Source organism: Bombina bombina, chromosome 5, assembly GCF_027579735.1.
Source record: "Bombina bombina isolate aBomBom1 chromosome 5, aBomBom1.pri, whole genome shotgun sequence".
In the NCBI taxonomy this organism is placed as follows: domain Eukaryota; kingdom Metazoa; phylum Chordata; class Amphibia; order Anura; family Bombinatoridae; genus Bombina; species Bombina bombina.
The window spans coordinates 1,076,540,277-1,076,563,553 of record NC_069503.1 but is presented as its reverse complement, the minus strand read 5'-3'; the positions used below and the strand labels follow the sequence as shown (position 1 = coordinate 1,076,563,553).

General features: G+C 37.8%; 1 protein-coding gene across 7 annotated transcripts in view; it reads left to right on the top strand.

The window, feature by feature from the left end:
• The window catches only part of CYRIB (CYFIP related Rac1 interactor B), a 411,880-nt gene that overhangs the window by 327,286 nt on the left and 61,317 nt on the right, over nucleotides 1-23,277 (top strand). For 6 of the 7 annotated variants that reach the window (XM_053715355.1, XM_053715360.1, XM_053715357.1 and 3 more), the window contains 2 exons: nucleotides 8,168-8,250; nucleotides 20,270-20,391. In XM_053715355.1, the coding sequence (XP_053571330.1) occupies nucleotides 8,178-8,250; nucleotides 20,270-20,391 (195 nt within the window). In that variant the 5' untranslated portion in view covers nucleotides 8,168-8,177. Of the gene's footprint in view, nucleotides 1-7,274; nucleotides 7,358-8,167; nucleotides 8,251-20,269; nucleotides 20,392-23,277 lie in introns of all 7 variants that reach the window. The other variant, XM_053715354.1, reaches the window with a different exon arrangement.

Below are 23,277 nucleotides of genomic sequence, written 5' to 3'. Positions count from 1 at the left end.
CTCTATGATCAGGCCTGTCTTTTTTTAGAAATTCTGCTTCGCTTTGGAGCTTAAACTTGGTACTTAATATTTTGCAGAAGGCTCCGTTTGAGCCTATGCATTCACTTGACATTAAAATTCTTTCCTGGAAGGTTCTATTCCTACTGGCTTTTGCATCGGCACGCAGAGTCTGAGTTGGCGGCCTTGCAATGTGAGCCTCCTTACCTGTTTTTTCAAATTTACCTTTATTATCAAATTTTCTTTGTTTGTTCACATGTTATTCTTTGTTGAATTGATACCTAGGTAGTGTGTCTGCAGGAAGTAGTACTGCCATTTAGTGCTCTTACAGATGGATATCCTTCTGGCAAAACTGCTGCTATATAGTTCTTCAGACATGTGCATGCCCCTGAGCTTACGTCTCTGCTTTTCAACAAAAGGTATCAAGAGCATGAAGAAATTTGATGATAGAAGTAAATGAGAACGTTGTTTAAGATTGCATGGGCTTCTTGTCCCTTTAAATATAAAATTATCTTTAGATATTAATAAAAGCACAGCTCCAGTTGAAATAGGGCTCCTCTGAAAATTATTGTAAAGAAGGATATGACCAATGGTTCACAACATTTTTCTCCTTTAATATGAACATTTTATTATCATCATTCCTGCCACCCTTTCTTCTGCATAATGCCTTAAAGGGACAGTTCGCCCAAAAATGTTCTCCCCTTTAAATTGTTCCCAATGATTCATTTTACCTGCTGGAGTGTTTTAAATTGTTTACAAGTAGCTCCTTTACCCCTATTTTGGCATTTGAAATAGCCGATTTAGCCTGTGGTATCCCAACCTATAATAATTTATTTTTATACTGGAGTATATTCTATTGAATGGCCTAAGTAAACACAGCCAGCAGAAGAGATTACACTCTCAGTGGGGTGCAGGATAGTTAAGTAATACAATGATCATTTTCCATTGTTCTCTCTAAGTATTGAGCTTTGGTTTTCTAGACAAATATAAGATAAGGAAGCAAGTCTGTGTACACAAAGTGATAACATAATGAGATCTGATATTACCTGAAGCGCAGCCTATTGTAATAGGCTGTGCTTTAAAAGCACAAAACCAGCTACTTCATATACACAAAATAAACCTGCTCTGCAGCTGGTATAGCAAGTCATTGAAAATACATCCATATAAAAACAATTTTACAGTGTACTGTCCCTTTAAAGGGACATGAAACCCACAATTTTTCTTTCATGATTCAGATAGAGCATACAATTTAAAACAATGTTCCAATTTACTTCCGTTCTAATTTGCTTTGTTCTTTTTTTACCGTTTGTTGAAAAACATACCTAGGTAGGCTCAGGAGCAGCAGTGCACTACAGGGAGCAATCTGCTTATTAGTAAATGCACATACATCTTGTCTTACCTCGTGTTCAGCTAGCTCCCAGTACTGCATTGCTGCTTCTTCAACCAAGGGAATTAAGCAAATTTGATAATAGAAGTAAACTGGAAAGCTGTTTAAAATTGTTCACTCTAAGTTAATGATGAAATAATTTTTTGGGTGGGTTTCATGTCCCTATAGAACTACAGTACCGTCCTAGCTAAGAATCAGATACATTTTCATGTGGGATTTAAGTGAAAACAACTTTCTATTATTTTTTTTTTCCAGAATATCTTTAATGAGGGTGTGATCTTTCACTGCCATTAACCTGTGCTGTTCAAACCTGCAAGTTTTAATATTTGTTATGCATTGTCTTCTCAAAAGTTACCACTAGATGCCAGCATTGGCTTGCTATACTTTTTGATTGTCTTGTTCACAATTAACCGCACACTGGAAGATATCCTAGTCTTCTTTCAAGAACACCCAATATTTTTATAGAGAAACAAGAAAAAAAATATATAAAAACATACATATATATATATATATATATATATATATATATATATATATATATATACTGTATATATAATTTTCAGCATTCTAAATAGATTTTTAAATTTTCAGTGTAAGTGTGTGTGTATGTATGTATATATATATGTATGTATATATATATATATATAGATATATAGATATGTATGTATATACTGTGTGTGTGTGTGTGTGTGTGTATATATATATATATATATATATATATATATATATATATATATATATATATATATATATATATACACACACACACAGTATATACATACATATCTATATATCTCTCTCTCTCTCTCTCTCTATATATATATATATATATATATATATATATATTAGTTTTTAGCCAATATTAAGCTAAAAATAGCTAATATTAAGAATGTTACATTTTTATTGCACAAATTGCCATTAAATACATCTTTTAAATTATTCAATTAACCCCTTATCTACCGTGAATTTTAGAGAAGAACTTGCCAAAAATACCGGAATTTATTTTAGCATTTTTGCTGTTACTCCATTTAAACAGAAATGGAACCTTGTTTTTTATTTTATTTACCAGTCAAAACCATATATATTTTTTTAAATAGACAAGGTATTGATCTAGACCCATTTTGGTATATTTTATGCCACCATTTCACCGCCAAATGCGATCATATAAAAAAATTGTTTTCACAAACTTTGGGTTTTGGGCTATTTACGAAACAGAAATGATTGTAAAAGCTTCTCTGGGATCCTCTTTGTTCGGAAATAGCAGACCTATATGGCTTTGCCATGGTTTTTTGTTAACTAAAATTCCGCTAATTGCAGCTGCACACCACACTTCTATTATTCCTGGCAGTGAAGAGGTTAATCATGTAACTTGTAAGGTACCTTTTAGCTGTAGTGTAGAGATTACTCTCAGACCTGACATCTCCCACCCCCTGATCCCGCCCAAACAGCTCTCTTCCCTCCCTAACCCCCCACTGGTCACCCCCATCCTAGGTACTGGCAGACAGTATGCAGCTTAGTTTTTTATTTATATATATATATATATATATATATATATATATATATATATATATATATATACCTTCTGCAGTGTAGTGATCCTTCCACCTCCCTGCCCCCCCCCATATAGCTCTCTAACCCTTACACTAATTGTGGACATCTTTAGTACTGGCAGCTATTTGCCAGTACCTATAAATACACTTGTTTTTCTGTATTGTAGTGGTCCCCCCTCTGGCGATAGTTAGCTAGGGCCCCCACCCCACCTTTTTTCTGCAGTATAGCTCCCCATCTCTTCCTCTACCTTGTAGGGCCCACCCCACTCCCTCCCCCCTCCCTTAGATTTATGTGACTTTGCAATGCATTATGTGTAAAAAGTAAAACCACCAAGCTTTGCCAGAGTTCCAATAGTTTGCTGATACATCTGGTTACTTGCAGATACATGAATTGGCAGGAGTGTCATAGATGATACATTCAGATTGCATTGTAAGTACACCTGCCTACTCCCCAGTTGTATAAATATTATAATATTGTATAGAATGGATATTATAAGACAACAGGCAGTGATGAATATAATGCAAACTGACATGACCTTTGTTCCGTACTGAGCGGTTTGTAAAATGTTAGTAACCGTTTCACAATCCTACACTATACTGTGGCACGCTGTTAAACTCCCATTAGTCCTCTGTATTAGGATTATCAGAATCTCTATACACAAAACAAACATTAGATTTGCTGTTTTTCCCAGTGTCCCTGCTCATTCTCTCACCAGAGGGACGGCATTTTGTTACTTTACCAGAATTCTCAGCTGCTTCTGGCTATGAAGACTACAAATGTTTTTTCATGCACAGCTAACTACAGGGTATTAGCCACTGCGGTAGATCACTGACCAGTGATGAATTGCTTCTGTATATCCTAATCACCCCTGGTATCACACTGTGATATTGGCAGAATGAAGGGCATGCGTGCAAGGATTGTTTTGAAACGATGTTTTTTTGCTTTCCGCCTGTCCAGTCCTGACATTGAACTTGTCTTCATGCAGCCCCATAAGGCTACAGCAGGAAGCTTGATTGTAATGGGATGTGTCATTCCTTATGTCTTGCGCTAAATAAGTAGGTCAAGTTTATAATCATGTCCTTGGTGAGCGGGTCTCTTTCCCACAACCTACTCTGTGTGGCCTCTGGATTGAAATACCTTGAGTAGTAATGGATTACAAGACAGAATGATGTGTCCTAAGTTAAATAAGGGTGATTGGTTTTCAATTTTTTATTCTTCTTGTTTTATCTCATGTTAACAATTTTACCCAGATCAGCAACAAATTTAAGTTAAAGGTACTTAAAGTCCCGCCCTCTGTTTTTAATGTTTCTTTAAAGGGACAGTCTAATATTTTTATTGTTTAACCGTTAGTGCTAAGCACTTTCCCACCTGGGTGCTAAGCTTTTTTTTAAGTTTTTTTTTTTATTTTATGAAAAAAGATTTTTAACTTTTTTTTTTCTCAGATCCCCAAGACTTACACTGTTGTAAAGGTTAGGGGATTACCTTTCTAACTGTGGGTCTTGGGGGTCTGTAGCTGCTTAGATGCCTGAGATACAGACTTCTAAGCTGCATGCCCCCTGCTCCTATACTTAACATTGTTAAGTATAAATAAAGTTGCGCGGTGACGTCATCATTGTGCGTGATGTCACGGCGCATAACGTGAAGCCCCCCCACTGCCTGTCACTATGCAGGCACGATCGCCGGGGTAGGAGCGGGTGGGAGAGTGTTAGCGACGGCTCTGAGCCTTCGTTGGCACCAGAGTGGGTTCAAAAGAGATAGATAATCCCTTTATTTTCAATTCCCCAGTTTTGCATAACCAACACGATTATATTAATACACTTTTTACCTCTGTTATTACCTTTGTATCTAAGCCTCTGCAGACTGCTCCCTTATCTCAGTTCTTTTGACAGACTTGCATTTTAGCCAATCGGTGTCATCTCATAAGTAACTCCATGGGTGTGAGCACAATGTCATCTATATGGCACAGATGAACTAGCGCCCTCTAACTGTGAAAAACTGTCAAATCCATTTAAAGAGGTGGCTTTCAAGGGCTTAGCATATGAGCCTACCTAGGTTTAGCTTTAAACAAAGCACATTTGATGATAAAAGTAAATTGGAAAGTTTTTTAAAATGACATGCCCTATTTGAATCACAAGTTTAATTTTGACTAGACTGTCCCTTTAATGGAACATAAGCTTACAAATGCAAATGACACATACTGGCACTGCTTAGTACATAGGCCCCTACACTTTATATCTATTTTTTAACCTTTAACCTTTTTTATTTCCTTTAACATTTTTTTTTTTTTCTGTCTTTTGAATTTTTTTTAATAGTTTATTAATGTATAGTTAATAAAAAACAAAAGTCATGAGAACAATCTCTTCCCTCAAGAAATAATCAGCTAGTGGTAGATCTTATCACAATGCAGCTGACACAGGTGCCAATGCACATAAACTGTTAATATTAGTTTATTTGGGACTGTATTGCAGGTGCAAACATTGTGCTCTTTTAATAGTACAATGTTGGTTAACTAAAACCTTTTTTTATCTTATGGTTCTGATTCTTACCACTGATGTTTAAAATGTAGATATGTTGTCATATATTCTCATGCGTTTTATGATTACTTGGCTAATTATACTTTAGAAATCTAAAGAAAAAAATGTCATTTTGCTGATTGTAAATTTAATATACAAGGTGTAAAACGCAACAAGTTTCTATAACGTGAAACCGCAAATAACCTTTTTGTACAAAATGATCATTTTTACGTAATTACTTTTTGAACTATTGAAATGAGTATGAAATAACCATTATAGCATTATGAGATAGCCGGACAGGGACAGTGTAATGATGTAACATTTTCGGTCATTTATAAATGTTACTTAAAGTGATTGTAAGTTTCTTAATTTACCGCACACTATATACAATTAGTCTGAAAACAGGGGGACTTTCATTTATTACATTTTTCTAACACGCTTTATTTGTAAAATATTTACCATTTTGTAAAGGTAAACATCGCGCATTCCCTCCACCTGCATCTCATCCTTACTTAATCCGGCTTCATCCAATCCAATGGCGTACAGCTCGTGGGGCACGCAACGGTTGGATGAAGCCGGATTAGTCATCGCTCAGTTAAAGGAAGGATGAGATGGGGGTGGAGGAAATGCGCAATGTTTACCTTTACAAAATGTTAAATATTTTTCAAATAAAGCGTGTTAGAAAAATGTAATCAATGAAAGTGCCCCTGTTTTGCAGACTAATTGTATATACTTTGAAATAATTTAAGAAACGTTAAAATCACTTTAAGCTATCCAATGAACTAATTGATTACGTAATTTAACATTAATGGATAACAAATTTTCATAAAATTTAATATTGGCTCATTTTAGCTTAATATTGACTTACATTTTAGCCAGCATGGTCAGAACATTGCCTATAGTATATTTGTTTGTCTTTATTAAGCAATTCTTATTTATAATATAAATAATAATTATTATAATATACTATAAATCAGGTTGAGCAATTTTTGAACATGAGGGTTAAGCTTGTATAAATTCCCATATAATGTTCTATAAACAATCTGCACCAGTATTTGATAACTTATCAAATATTTTGAAACATATTTTTAAAGGACCTATAAGTAAAAAAAAAAAAAAAGCCTGTACAATTTATATAGGCTCAGGAGCAGGCACATATCTTGTGCACCACTCGTATAACATTGCTATAAGCATTGTTGTAAATATTTCTGCCATATTGTTCTGAAGATACGCTCCTGAGCCTACCTTAGTATGCTCTTCTAGAAAGGAACAAAGGTTTTCTGTTACAAGGACAGTAAAGTCAAAATTAAACATTCATGATTCAGATAGAGCATGGTTTTAAAAAACTTTTCTAAAGTACTTCTATTATCAAATGTGCTTTGTTCCTTGGTATCCTTTTGTTGAAGCGTAAACCTAGGTAGGCTGATATGAGCTTAGGAGTGTGCTCATGTATTTAGCAGTCTATGGCAACAGCATTATAACTATGTATAACATTGCTATAAAGCCACGTGCACATTCCTAAGCACCAAATTAGGAAAGTTGTTTAATATGTCAAGCTCTATCCCATCCACTTCAGTTTAATTTTGACTTTACTGTCCTTTAAAGCTCCTTGGTGTTTCCATTATGTTCTGATGTTCTGTAATAACCTGACTTTTGCTTTTAAGAGAGTGCAGCAACTACATAACATGGAGACCTTCGTGAGCCCCGCCACGTGCAGAAACCCATTGCCGAGCTTCAGTTCTACTTGCGCACATATAGGAAACCACAAGCATCAACATTCACCTAAAATGACTGGAAGTAAATGACTGTGGCGTTTTTATTTTTAGGTTGGCTGGCATGGGTAATCTCATTAAGGTGCTAACCAGAGACATAGACCACAATGCAGCACATTTTTTCTTGGATTTTGAAAGTAAGTCTCACAAGCCCTGCACAGCTGGTGCATTTGTAAACGGTAACCCATGCAGACCCCTCATTCTTATCACCACAGTAAAAGGCAAGGGGTAATATCAGTTAAGAGAAAAAAAGCCACATTTTGGAAAAGGGTTGCATGACGCTTGAGTTGTGGCACACTTACATTTTATGCTATTGTTGTAGTTTGTTTTCCATCTGCAAAGTTATTGGGGTCCTTTGTGATCAGCTATCTATTTATTCATGTAGGCCCTAAGGCCAGATGGTGGGGAATTCTGTTTAACTGTCTCCAGAGGTAACTGTGCTGTTTAGCTGTTCCCACATCTAAATAAGCCATGTTAAGACACAATTTCATGCGAGACTCAATTCCTGAATAGGTTACGGAATTTGATTTCCTGTTTGAGTCCTGTTAAAATGCATTTTGGTGCTTGAAAATTCATATTTAAATGAATTAAATCTATATTTGTCCCTTGTGTATAAACTGCTTTTAAGACATTCTGATCACGTAGTTGCTTTTGATAGATCTAAAACTGTACATTGCCACTGCTGACAAATGAATGAAGAATTACCCACAGTAGCCACTTTCAGACAAAATCAGTGTAAATGCGGATGCTCCATGGATCTCTACAATCATATTTTTTCCACTGGATCCCACAGGTTCACTTGGTAATCAAAGGCAATGTCTACGATGATGGCTAGAACATATGCCCACCCTCTAAGCTTATGTCTTCCTCCGTCACTTTTTTCTATTGTATTTGGGGTGTTCCATCTCATAGACGTGTCCTGTCTTTTCTCATTCTTGTCTCGACAGGTACCTTAACATGGGGAACCTTCTTAAAGTTTTGACATGCACAGACCTTGAGCAGGGGCCAAATTTTTTCCTTGATTTTGAAAGTGAGAATATGATTTTATATATATCTATTCCTCTCTGCCTGCAGTAGACTGCGTCTGTCTTTCTGTTTCTGTTTTGTCATTTGTCTAAATATGTGTCTAGTAGGTTTGTTAGAGCCATGTAATATTTTCATGATGTGGGATCACATTTCTAAGATATTAGAATATTTTTATAATTATCATAGGATTAATGTCCTTATTTTCTTGCACATTCAAGAAGCAGATATCACAAAGTCATTTTTTTTTTGCAGAGAGTTATACAATCTTCAAATAATACATAAAATGTAAGAGTAAATCATTACAGTAGAATAATTAATAAGCTTAATTTGCTAGGTTGAATTCCTTTATGCATTGCAAACTCACCCCAATTAATATGCTAAATGTAATAAAGGCTGTAAAAGTAATTTTACCTTTAAAAAGGAAATGGGAAATTCACAAATCTATAGAGTACAATACATTACATATAACCATAACTGTTACATCCTTGTTGGGTTGCTTCTTAAAATTAAAGAGACATTCCAATGTTGAAATAAAATGCTGTATTGTGTTAGAGCATTTTAATTTTAAACATATTTTTTTATTTTGCCATGTAAAGGGGTTAAATGCATTGTCAAAGCTGTGTTCATGTGCTAATCCAGATAAGGAAATTGAGCCAATTAGAAGCAGGAATACATACCTATGCCCCAGCTATTGGCCATACCCTTATCTGAAGCAGCATAGGCGTGTACCAGGAGTTCAACTTTGACTACATGTTTAGCCCTTTCTTTCATTAGGTGGTGAGAGTCTATGAGCTAATACTCCTGGGATTCAACTCCTGGCCACTAAGTGTAGGCAAAGATTCTCAAGACTCCAAGAGTACTTAATCCTTCCCACCTATCTGGTATGCCAGTCTTATATTGTCCTCTAAGGAGAAATGTGAAGAATTTAAGTGCTCCATATACTTGAGAGGTGTTCTCACAGCAATTTCAGGTACATTTCCCCCCAGAGAGCTGCTACTGAGAGACAGATGGGTGATTGGAGTATGGGGCAGTGACAAAATGACTCCCAATGAGGAGTTAGTCACCAGCCTGCCACAGGTGTCATGGGAATGGGTCCTTTAACCTCCTCCTCTTGGATCACCAATATACTCCTTACATTGATACTCTGCTGTAACGTACACAGCACTGGATGGGCTCACTACTGGAAGCAGATTATTTCTGCAGATGTGAGTAAACACGGTAGAGTGGGTGCATTTCAGGTAAGTAACTGACAATTTTTTGCACTTACATAGCCCACAGGTTATTAGAAGGTACAGTTTGTTAGTACATTATAGTCAGAGGACACAGTCAAATACAGATATTACCACTTGAGACTTATTTAGGCATATAGTTTAGCAGTATATGGGAGACATTTAATTTTGAGCTTTTGAATCCTCTTTGTGAAATGCTTAGTCTAAGTATGCATTCCTTTATTTGACACTTATGTTTTTATTCTGCTTAGCACATAAATACCCTAGAAACATTTGAAATAGTTTGTATGGCTCAATTTATTTCTAAATTAGTTCCAAAGGTTTGCCTTTCTGCATAAACACTTCCAGTTGGTTTTAAGTCTAAGTACTGCTCCCAGATTATTATTTTTTGTAAAGGTTCTGTGAACTCTCTTGTTCGTAATAAGAGCTCATGGTATTTCAATGTGTCCATACCTTTAGAAGAATCTCTTACCAAAGAGTTGTCTTTTTACCAGTCCCAGTCTTTCCTTGGAGTCAATATAGACTCTATATCAATGAGACTTTCTTTAAAGTTCAAAGTTTCAGACAACATGTATAGGACTTCAGTTGATTTCCAGCCCTTCAGTAGCCCTATGTATGGAAGTGTTTGGTCTGATGATTGCAGCATGAGATGTCATTCCATTGACTCTGTTTCACATGAGACCTTTTCAACTTTGTATGCTAAGTTAATGGTATAAGGATTAAAACTCAGTTATGTCTTAGGATCATTTGTATCCACAACAAAGCAATCTATTCTGGTGGATAACTCACCAGTCCATTTCTCTGAGGACGTCCTTGACAGACTTAAGCCTCTTAGGTTAGGGTACAGTATGTGGGTCCAGGAGTACTCAAGGGCTTTGGTTTCCTCAAGAGACAAAGTTGCAAATACAAATCTTGAACTCTGTTATTTTCAGGGACCTTCAGAGCTGGTATCTTCTGAAAGAAGAATTATCTGCATTTTTTAAATCAGACAATGCTGCAGCAGTGGCTTATATCTAGCATCTCTCAGTTCCTTAGTGATGGAGGCCTCTAATTCTCTCTTGAGCAGAGAACTATTTCTGTATAATCTCTTAGATTCACATTCCAGGTGTGAACAACTGGGATGCTGGCTATTATAGGTGCCAATCCCTTCAAAAAGGGAATGGTCTCTACATCTGTATATTTTCAACCACATTGCGGAATGGTGGGATCTCTCAATAATAGTGGCTTCACATTTAAACAACTAGCTTCCCAGATACTTTGCAAGATCCATGTATCCTCAGGTGATGTTTTGTAGATGCTCTAGCAGGTCATTGGTCTTTTCATTTTGCTTACATCTTGCCACCAACTGTTTGGCTTCCAAGATAGTTTGGATCAAGCAGGAGCTCTCGTCAGTAATTCTGATTGATCCAACTTGGGCATGCAGCAATTGGTTTGTGGATCTAGTGCAGATGTCCAGTTTTCTTCCATTGTCTTTCCACTATAAAACAACCTTTAGTCTCAAGGTTCCTTTTTTTCATCAAGATTTTGAGTCAACTTGAAGGTTTGGATATTGAATGCTTTATTTTAAAATAGAGAGGCTTTTCCTGATCTATTTGATACTTTCATTCTGGCAAGTTAGCTTGTTGCAAGGAAAATGTATCGATAGGTTTGGAAGTTTTTTTTTTTGTTTCTTTCCTGGTGTAAAAAAAATGTTCAATTGGCATTTTTTTTTCAGAATTCCAAGAATTCTTTAATTTCTACAAGATGGTTTAGATAACTGCTAATCTGCTAGTTCTTTACAGGGTCACATGTGGCTCTTTTCCTTTTTATACCACAAGTAAATTGCTAAGCTTTCTGACATTTTAAAGCTTTTGTTCAGGCTTTAGACAGCATAAGACGTGATCAATCAATAACAGTTTTGCAGGTCCCTCCTTTTGAGCCTATGCATAGTTTGGACTTGTCTGGGAAGGTCTTGTTTCTTCTGCCAGAAGAGTTAATGATTTTTCTGCTTTTTCTTGCAAGCATCATTATCAATTTTCATCAGGATAGGGTGGTTTTAAGGAGTAATTTTTTTATTTTTTTTTACCAAAAGTAATTTCTTCAGAGAACATCAATTGGGAGGGCCACAGCTTTTGCTTGGATAAAACTTTTGACTCACAAGACTTACTTGGAGGTGGGAAATACTCCCCTAAATCACATTACAGCCCATTCTACTAGATCAGCTTTCAACTTCCTGGGAATTCAAGAGTGAGATTCTATTGAACAATTTTGCAGCAACAGAATCATCCTGACGTACCTTTACTAAATTCTACAACTTTGTAGTTTTTAGCTTCTTCTGAAGCAGGTTTTGGTAGAAAAGTCCTCCAGGCAGCAGTCTAGAAATTAGGTACCTGCCTTCCAACATTATTCGTGAACTCCACAACTTGGGTATTAATTCCCAGGAGTAAGTGCTTGTGGAATCTAAACACCTTATGAAAGAAAACAAATCCAATGCTTACCTGACAAATTTAATTTTTTTCATATTTGAGAGTTCACGAGTTCCAACTATTTTTATTTTTTCTAATTTGACATCATTTTTTTTCTGGTGGCAGTTCTACTTTGCACCTAATTTTTCCCTTCTTTGTCCTTTCCTACCTTTTCTTCTTCTCCTGGTTTGGCTATACATCAGAATGGTATACCAGAGAGTTGCTACTCTTGGCGTTTTGGGAATCTTTGCCTCCTGCTAGTGGCCAGTGGATCCCAGGAGTAATGACTTGTGGACTCTCATCACTATGAAATAAATCAATTTTAGTTTTTTGAAGATGTTACACCTATAGGGTAGATTACATTTGGAGCGCTAAATTATCGTTAAAAAGAGATCAAGACATGAAAATAGATATTGTGCATATGTTGCAATACACCCTAAGAAAAATTATATCTATAAATAGCCGTTATTTAGTTGTTTGTCTGACTTTCTCTGTTAGTGTCGTACCCACGTCTATGGAAGTTCTTCATGGCTCTACAAGCTCAGTCTGTGTGACACCAATGTTATTTATCTTGTAACATGCAGAACCAACCAACATATCTTTTCTTTAGCTCTGTAAATGGAATTAAAAGGAGATTTTTCAAGTCATAATTTAAAAAAGAAAAAAAAAATCTTTCACCTGGTTCCACATACAATAAATAACATAGGCTGTCATATCCCTTTTATTATTTGTGTCTGTTGCTTTGTGTTGCATGCTGAATTGTATTGGGGTATGTATTTGTTTTGTAGAAGTTCTTGGTATCCCAGCTTTCCACAGAATTTCAATTCAACCTTGTAAAGAAAAAAAAAAGAAAAAGAAAAATACAAAATATGCATGATGTATGCTTAGCAACACCATGAAAGCACGCACATAACGTAAATTTTTCCAGCAAAAAAATGTAAAGTATTATAAATAAAATGCATAAAGTAGATGTTCGTAAATTTGCTGTCTTTAAAGAAATATGTGATCTAAATGGAGTTTATCAGAAAAAGAAAACATTAAAAAAAGCTGATTCAATAAACCTTTGAAATATATCAATAAAGAACATGTGAAATGTATTTAACATTTCATGTTTTTTTTTATTTATTATTTTTCTGTTACATTTATATTTAACTTTTTTTTTCTGGAAATTTGTGAGTTTGTTTTATAAATGTACAAACCAACATCATATTTTATAAATCTCTGCCTCGCGATCTTTGCTCTGGAAAGCTGGGAATCTATTTTCATATATACCGGTTTGCATTGTTTGTATCTTTTTTCTTTCTTTCTAAGTGTTCAGTATTAGCCAAGTTATATTGCAAGTTACTTGACAATTGTTTTATTTAATCTAATTTTTGTTTACTTGCTTTTGTAGTGTGCATTTGTTTTGTTGCATATATTCCATTTCTTTCTCCAATCATCTTCTCTAAATAAACGGTTTTATCGATGTGATGTGCAGATGTTTTAGACTGTCCAATTACAAGATTTGTTCTTTTAAATGTCCCTCCACCTCCAAGGTATACATACAACTTGTTGGGCTAAGATTTGCATTCCAATGCTGAAACTATACAGGATTTATGTCCCTTTTAAGCAAATTTTATGTTGAATGTACCACTGAATTTGTGATATGTCCGACTCCTCCTTCCAAACCTCTTTATTATTATTATTATTATTATTATTATTATTAGGGGCGGAGGTTCAGCCAGGCATAAGGCACCAACTTGCCCCAATACATTTCACACAGCGTGCTTAAGGTACTGTTGTTCATGTGCATTAAGCCAAAACTGAAGAGCACCGTAAACGCATTGTGTATAATCTGATGAGCAGTTGGCTAAACTAGTGCCTGATTATAATGAAAAAAAAAATTAGGCAGTAGGGTCAGCGATAGGAAATATAAATATAAATCATAAAGTTAATAATCTACTAGTTTCAAGCATGAATCTGACCCCATGTCTGTTTGTAAGTCATGTCTGAATATCATCACATGAAACAATTTGTGAACTCTGTGGCTTGAAACAAATCTTGAATTTGACATAGATCTAAAACCGCTGCTACATTAAAAGTGCCTAATGCATGAACTACTTTTGTTTATCAGTGGTTACCTATAATGTTGTTTTATCCATGTATGTTTCCAATCACCTTGCAGTCTTCAGCAGCTTTCAAAAATTTCTCCTTAATGTGATTGAAAAATGTTGGCTTGTTATGTCAATTGGTATACTTTTTATCATTCCTTATCTTATTGAACACAAAGGACCTACAATTCTACTTAAACATTGGCTGGGTGTTACAGTAACGCTCATTTTCCCACCAAAGTAGATTTAAATATATGTATATTTTGAATAGTGTCACATACTTTTATTGTTTACATATTTCATTGCATCTCCCATAAATAACTGTAGACATATTATTCTCCTTGTTTTGTTTGTATAGTCTGTTTTTCATCACATTGCTTAAATTCTGTTCAGTTTAGAGTTTATTAGATATTGGTGTTGGTTACCATGAAATATGTTAACAAAGTATTGTAAAATGCAATGTATTGTCTTAGTGTCTTATTTCAGATGCATTTTGTTATATAATATTACTGTTACTATTATATCATGAGGTACGTTTGCTCTTATATTACATACTGAAGGCCCAATTCTCAAAAACTCATCAGCTTGGAGTGAAACTATACTACTGATTTTACAGGGGCCGAACTCAATAAATTCTCTCAGAAAAGGGGTTATGTCCCAGAGAAGACGTGAGTTGCCTCCCACAGAAAGTAATACAACTCTTTGGAATACAGAATCTCACAGAGGAGTGTGAAGTTAACATGGAAGCACAATCAGAATTTCTTGAATCATAATCATAAATGAGTTAAGCTTAAAACCTTTGCACTCTATTTTGTGTTTAAATGACAAAAGTTCAAAGTAATATAAAATACAAAGCACAATGTGTACATACAACAAAACTCTAGTGTCATGCAGTGTTGTGGTGTATAGTGCTTGTCTCTCCTTCAAATCCAGAAATACAGGGAACCTCCTTTTAAAGAGAGATGACAAAAATTGAACTTATAAAATCTTGTGCGTGATAGAGGATAATTTTTAATAATTTCTCTTTAGCTGAGAGTTTTAGAGAATTGGGGCCCTAACAGTTAAAAGCTTTAACAATAGCTACTTATAGATACCAAGGGCCCTTATTTAGGATTTTCTCTCTATAAAAAAAATCATAATTTCTAGCTTATGAGAAAAGAGTTTTTTCTTCTTAAATGGAAAGAGTCGACAGCTGCATTCATTACTTTTGGGAAATAAAAACCTGGCCACCAGGAGGAGGCAAAGACACCCCAGCCAAAGGCTTAAATACTCCTCCCACTCCCCTTTTCCCCCAGTCATTCTTTGCCTTTCGTCCCAGGAGGTTGGCAGAGATGTGTCAGAATTTAATTTTTGTTTTTTGTCTCTTATGGAGGGTAGTACTCTTTGGCATGGGACAGGATTTTTAAGTAGTCCTGTCAGTTTCTGTGAGAGCTTTGATGAAAGTTGGAGTCCGGAGATGCAGGAAGAGTCTTTCTGCGAAACCATCCCGACTCATATTAACAGATCTTCAAGCAATCAGCATTGTCTAACTCCGCTGCCTGCTTTCTTCTCTCAAGTCCATGGCGGAGGCGATGCCACTATTCGTCAAACTTGAAAGGCCGTGTTCCTGTTCCACGGCGTAGATTCCGGTAAGATCGTTTCATTTTACTTTATCATCAATGTAATGTGAATGTTTTCCTAAGAGGTTACCACACCTTTGCGAGTCTAACTATATGACATAAGGGTCTCACTGAGTCTCTGTTAGTATCTTGGAATCAAGGGTTAATATCTCCTGAGGGGGGTTATTGAACAGGGGGGTTTATAATCATGTTTGTTTTCTGATTCAACCTTCTTATGTGTGATGTTTATGGGCTCGTGGTTGGAAATTTGAGGCCTTTGGAAGTGACACGGCCTTTTGGTTGGGTGTGCTTTTTTGGACTGTTCGGTTCACCTTGTGTTCTGGCGTGGTTCCGTTCTGTTCCCCATTTCTGCATTCCTGACTGTGTGGCGAAGGAGATATTCTAGTCTGCAGGGATCTGGTCATAGGAGGTGGTGAGTGCCCCAGCCATTGTGGGTGTCAGGTGCCGTTTTGTTTTCAAGCTTTAGTCCATATTGATATTTCCTCTATCCAGTTATGGAGGATTCTAATGCTGAGACTGTGCTCGTTTCAGATTCAGTTACGGAGGATTCTGATACCGAGTCTATTTTGATTTCAGATTCTGTGTCCAGTGACGAATCTGGATTGGCCTCGTTGACGCATGTCGACCAATATTGTTCCATATGCCATTTCAGAGCGCCTTGTTCCTCAGACTCGGGGAATCCAGGGACTGCTGAGCCATCTGCCTCTGGGGGTCCTGTCCTCCGAGAGGTGAGTTCCCTACCAATTCATACTTCTACACATGTGGGTAACCCAGTTTCTGATTCCACATAATGTTGGTGATTGTTAATCTGCAGAGTCCAGACATTTTTTTTGAGAATATGCTCGTGCCTTATTGTCCCGGGCCTTCTGCCTTGGGGAGGGCCTCTACAGTTCCCCGCGGGTGTAACTGTCCCTGAGTGTTGTGCCTTTCATTACAGGATTGCGCGCCTTCGCGTATTGCTCAGACATGTTTTTCAGTTATTGAATGACCCTATCGTTACCAGATACGGGTATTTTTTTTAGTCTGCTAATTTGAATGGTGCACCTCATTAGACATGTGGGGATGAGGTAATCTCCTGATTGTCATTTGTTTGAGATCTCTCCCAGTTGTTGAAAAATAGGGCTCCGTTTGGCTGGTCCTGTGGGTAGGCCTGTGTCTTTTTGGGTGTTAACCTCCAGGTTGCCTTATATTTTATTTATATCCGATGGAATGTCTTTTTTTTCTTTTTTTTGTCTCCTTCGGGAACCTTCTGGGATTAATACTCTTTATTACTTCTTCGGAAGTTGTTTTGGACATGTTAGTCCTATGTTAAAAATGTCTGTTTTCAATTTTTTCCCCTATGAGGGAGATTTTATGCAGCTTGCTGGTTAGGACCCTAGGTGCAGGCTGGTCCTGTCGGGTTCGCTCGGTCTTGCGGCTGTTCAGACACGTGGCGCTGTTCTGCTCGAATGCTTAGGTTATCATTGTTTTTCATGTTTAAGCATTCGGGAGGACCTGTGGGCCGTGAGGTGGGAAGGATTGTTTCAGTCCTTATATCCTTCAGTCATAGATGGCCGGGCAGGGGAGTTTCCCGCTGCGTCACTCTGACATCTGATTTCATCACAACCTAGAGCCTCCCCCATGTGGTGGAGGGTTGGAGGGCTTAACGCCCCTTACTGCAGTTGAGCGGTTTGGCCTTCATTTTTAGGCCTCTGGATTTGTCCTTTTGGGCTTGATCCAACAGCTTGTACAGGATAGCTGTCTAGCATGTGGAAGGTTTGCAGTTTGAAACCAGTTACAGCTCTTGACACCTTGCAGGTGTACGCATAAGCTTTTTATAGTGTATCTAGATGCAGCTCTTACTCTTTGACGTGTACTGTCTGTCTGAGTTATAAGAGACCTTTGGGTCTTCCATTTTTTTCCGGGTGAGTTGGATCTCCTTTTAGGGATCTGTGTTTCCAGGTGATGGTTGTTCCCTGCGGGGACTTTGTTTAGCTTGGGGTTTTCCGGAGCTGGGTAGGCTTAGTGCCTTTCTCTTCCTTGTGTCCTCTGCTTGTGCAGAGCTGATAGGGAGACTAGTCCTGCTAGTAGGATTTTTTTTTACCTCGAGGTATCCCTTGTGTCTGGCTTTTTGTCCAGTTGGGGTGTTTAGTTCTAGGGTAAGGCTTGCCTGAACTATTAGTTGCCTGAACCTGTTTTTCTCCCTGAGTCTTCTGGTTGCTGAAGCTTCGCTTGGCCTTTTTCCTGAGACAGTTTTGGGTGATTTTGGAATCTTGGATCTCAGGGCTGGTCGGGGTGTTCCACGGTTGTTGGAATTTTGGTTATGTCCTTTCTCCATCTACCTGACCTGGTCATGGTTGGCCAGGTTTTCTGAGTATTTTTTACTCTTTACCACAAGAGTAGCCCATGTCATCTAGTGGTTAGCTGTGTGGCTTGCGTCTCAAGGGTTCCAACTGCTGGCGCTGGATGTTCAATTTCTGGTGCGCCTTAGGGCTGCATTCCCCTGGTCAGCTTGCCTGTGTCCCTGTGGATTCCCTGCTCTGCAAGCGAATGGGTTGCCTGTGCCTTTGCTTGGCAAGCTACTTGTAGGGGGGTCCTTTTCTAGGACATCTGTGTTGGGAATTTATCTTCCCATTAGACAGTGGCTTCGGGACTTGAGGGCAGTTGTTGCCCTTCCGGCATCATCCCTTTTCTTTAGGGGATATTCTCCCTATATATCCCTATGGGGATGGAGTCCTTGCTTGGGGCTTTTCCTGGATGGGAGGCGAAAAGGTGGGATTAGTTCCCCCTGGGGTCTTGCTAGCTCCAAGTCAGACTTGTTGGGCATTTATTTTGATAGATCCTTAGTTCTATGGCCTTGTCTGTTTTCAGAGTCAGGTTGTACTTGTACTCTGTGGGGATGGCTGTGCTATCTTTACGATCGTTCCTGTACCTGTTTCGGGATTCTTTTGTTCCCCTGTCTTGGATCCCTGAGGCTGGGTTGGTTCAGCAGGTCAGGATGGCTGAGCGGTCTAAGGCGCTGTGTTCGGGTCGCAGTCTCCTCTGGATGTCTGAGCCTGTTGAGTCTATCCTGTTAGCTCAGTCTGCTAAGGTATAGATTTTCCTTTTAACTTGCTCCATTGATTTCAGAAGAGGGTTTACTCTACCTTCGGGTATACTCTCCTTCTCGGGGGCCTCAATTGAGGTTTTGTGTTCCCCTTTTTAGGGACCTGTGTGTAGGTCCGGCGACTTAGGTTGCCTGGAGCGTGCCCTCTGTTCGGGGGTTGCTTTTGCGGTCTGTTTCTTGCTTGACTGCTTCTTCTTACTCGCAAGTACCCTCTGTGTCGTCCTGTTATGGACTCTGCGTTTTCAAACTTGGGGTTTTTCACCTGGGTGTATTACACACTTTTTCATGGTTGAATGCCTTGGTATTCTATGGTCAGACACTGGGAGGACTTTGCCTCTTCAGTTGCATTCCGTGCTTGCAGGATGTTGGAGAGACGTCTGTCCTGTGTCTGTGCCTGGTCTTATCCCGGGTTTCGCTTGCTATAGGCGTGGCCTCCTTTCCCTGTTTGGGTCCCTTTGGGTCTCTGTGAGCTGCGCTAGCTCTTGGAGGTGTTCTTTTTTGTATTAGGGGACCTTTCGGTTTCCTCGGTTCTCCTTTTGCCATGTCCCCTTGGGGGTTTTGGCTGGTGTCCCCTTCATTTGTGGGAGGTGAGCGGTGGTGGTCCGTCTGTTGGGCGACGGTGTCTCATGGAGGACTGTTGGCTCAGTCGAGTCAGTTTGCGGTCTCTAGTTTGGCTTCTGGACTAACTGCGAGTCAGTGTCATTGGGGCTTTTCCTCTTAAAATTTTATTGGGTAGCGGTTCAGGCCTGGTGCCCTCAGTATGGGCAGCCTATTGTACCCTCCCGTCTTGGCATTCAGTGTCCTCTATAGCTTGGGTATTGTTTTCCCAAAAGTAATGAATGCAGCTGTGGACTCTTTCCATTTATGAAGAAAAACATAAATTTTGCTTACCTGATAATTTCCATTTCTTCTGATGGAAAGAGTCCACAGCTCCCCACCCGTAATTTTATGTGGGGCGTCCTTATATTCTTCTTGCACCTTTTCACCCTCATATTTCTTCTACTGTTCCTTGTTCCTCTGCAGAATGACTGGGGGATGAGGGGAGTGGGAGGAGTATTTAAGCCTTTGGCTGGGGTGTCTTTGCCTCCTCCTGGTGGCCAGGTTCTTATTTCCCAAAAGTAATGAATGCAGCAGTGGACTCTTTCCATCAGAAGATAAGGAAATTATCAGGTAAGCATAATTTGTTTTCCAGTATATAAACTATTCATTCATAAACCATTGATAGTATAGCACAAAACTGTGTAAGTGGCACATTATCCTTGTTTTCAAGGACCCATAACTAATATTGGGCTGCTTTTATATATGCTCATGAACTCCCAAGTGCTAAAATACACTTTACATAATTACTGCTTCTGTCATTATGTGTGATCTATACATTCTGGGATGCGTGTTTATAGTATAGATATTTTTAGTTACATTATACTGATGCTCTTAAAATGTAAGCTAAATATACAAATTTTGCACTTAATGTATTTCCCACAATGCCGTTTGCATTTTCTTTAGAACATTGTTGATTTCTTTTTTAAATAAAAATAATTTGATCTTGTGATACCTAGATGCACAGCCTACAGAAGCCGAAAAGGAAATTTACAATCAAGTAAATGTAGTATTAAAGGATGCAGAAGGAATTTTGGATGATTTACAGTCATACCGAGGTGCTGGTCATGAAATCAGAGAGGTAATTTTGTATTTAATGTAATCTAAAACTTATGTTCAAAAATTAAGTTGACACAATTCTATCTTATTGGGGTTATTTTTTGAGTGTAGATATTTTTATGTGCAGTTTTGTGTTTTTGATTTATTTATTTTTAATACTACAAACCTTTTACTTTTTGCTAAATTAGATCTTAAACAGCATGGTAATAATGCATTAATCTGTTCCAATAACTTTTTTTGGCATATTAAAAAGTAGCAAAGTATTAAATTTAAAAATACACATCTCAGGATAATTGTAATAGGGACATGAAATTGCAAGGTATGGATCAATCAATAGTACACATTTGTATATCTAAAAATGTAACATAGGTAAAATAATCTGGATTAAAAGAATATTCATATTTGTAAATTCGTACTTGGTAAGCTTTTAATGTTTCTACCTTAGATATAAATTAGTTCTGTTCATAGCATTTATAAATATGATAACTAGGTTAAATCCAAATTGCAAAATTCTCGGTTTACATCCCTAGATGATTTTTTTTTTTTTTTTTTACCCATATCTATAAAACTGACATTTGGACATCCATCTGTTAATTTTTATTTATCAAGAAAAGTCAAGAGTAAAAGTTGTGTGTATGTAGGGATAATAGACAATAAGTATGGCTAGCAGGGTATTTGTTTACGTTTTTAGTTTTCAATGCACTTTAGGACTTAGGATTTTGTAACAATGTTAGCTTCTTTACCCCATAGACTTTAACCCCTTAACGACCAAGGACGTACGCCACACGTCCTCAAAAAAAAAATACAGTTAATGACCGAGGACGTGTGGCGTACGTCCTTGGTCTGGAAAGCAGCTGGAAGCGATCCTGCTCGCTTCCAGCTGCTTTCCGGTTATTGCAGTGATGCCTCGATATGGAGGCATCCTGCAATAACCCCCCTTGGCCATCCGATGCAGAGAGAGACACTCTGTGGCCCTCTCTGCACCGGACATCGATGGCCGGTATCGTTTGTGGGTGGGACCTTACGTGGGAGGCGGGTGGGCGGCCATCGATGCTCTGTGTGGAGTGGAGGGGGGCGGGAGCTACGGGAGCTCGCGCTCGTGCACGGGGGGTGGTGGGCGGGCACGGGGCGGGAGCGGGTGGGAACCGCTACACTACAGAAAAAAAAAAAAGTTAAAAACAATTATACAATTTAAATATTAAAAATATAATTTAAGGGACCGGGAAGGGGTTGGGGGTTGGTCTTGGTGGGGGGGGGAAAGCTACACTACAGAAAAGGGTATTTTTTAAAGAAAAAGGCATTTTTTTTTACAAAACTGGGTACTGGCAGACAGGGGGAAGGGTTAGAGAGCTGTTTGGTGGGGGATCAGTGAGGTTGGGGTCTAAGGGGGGATCCTACACATCAGCATATGTAAATATGCTTTTTTTTTTTTTTTTTAAAAAAAGGGCCAAATACCTTTTATTTTAGTACTGGCAGAGTTTCTGCCAGTACTTAAGATGGCGGGGACAATTGTGGGGTGGGGGAGGGAAGAGAGCTGTTTGGGAGGGATCAGGGGGTCTGATGTTTCAGGTGGGAGGCTGAGCTCTACACTAAAGCTAAAATTAACCCTGCAAGCTCCCTACAAGCTACATAATTAACCCCTTCACTGCTAGCCATAATACACGTGTGATGCGCAGCGGCATTTAGAGGCCTTCTAATTACCAAAAAGCAATGCCAAAGCCATATATGTCTGCTATTTCTGAACAAAGGGGATCCCAGAGAAGAATTTACAACCATTTATGCCATAATTGCACAAGCTGTTTGTAAATAATTTCAGTGAGAAACCTAAAATTGAGAAAAAAATTAACGTTTTTTTTTAATTTGATCGCATTTGGCGGTGAAATGGTGGCATGAAATATACCAAAATTGGCCTAGATCAATACTTGGGGTTGTCTACTACACTACACTAAAGCTAAAACTACCCCAAAAAGCTCCCTACATGCTCCCTAATTAACCCCTTTACTGCTGGGCATAATACACGTGTGGTGCGCAGTGGCATTTAGCGGCCTTCTAATTACCAAAAAGCAACGCCAAAGCCATATAAGTCTGCTATTTCTGAACAAAGGGGATCCAGAGAAGAATTTACAACCATTTATGCCATAATTGCACAAGCTGTTTGTAAATAATTTAAGTTAGAAACCAAAAGTTTGTGAACAAATTTGTGAAAAGTGAACGATTTTTTGTATTTGATTGCATTTGGCGGTGAAATGGTGGCATGAAATATACCAAAATGGGCCTAGATCAATACTTTGGGTTGTCTACTAAAAAAAAATATATACATGTCAATGGATATTCAGAGATTCCTGAAAGATATCAGTGTTCTAATGTAACTATCGCTAATTTTGAAAAGAAATGGTTTGGAAATAGCAAAGTGCTACTTGTATTTATGGCCCTATAGTTTACAAAAAAAGCAAAGAACATGTAAACATTGGGTATTTCTAAACTCAGGACAAAATTTAAAAACTATTTAGCATGGGTGTTTTTTGGTGGTTGTAGATGTGTAACAGATTTTGGGGGTCAAAGTTAGAAAAAGTGTGTTTTTTTTCCATTTTTTCCTCATATTTTATAATTTTTTTATAGTAAATTATAAGATATGATGAAAATAATGGTATCTTTAGAAAGTCCATTTAATGGCGAGAAAAACGGTATATAATATGTGTGGGTACAGTAAATGAGTAAGAGGAAAATTACAGCTAAACACAAACACCTCAAAAATGTAAAAATAGCCTTGGTCCCAAACGGACAGAAAATGGAAAAGTGCTGTGGTCATTAAGGGGTTAATAAAGCACGTTAAAAACAAACAAAAAAAACTAACACTTATAGCTCACAAGTTGTAGTAAATACACAGTAAAATACATTGGGCTAGATT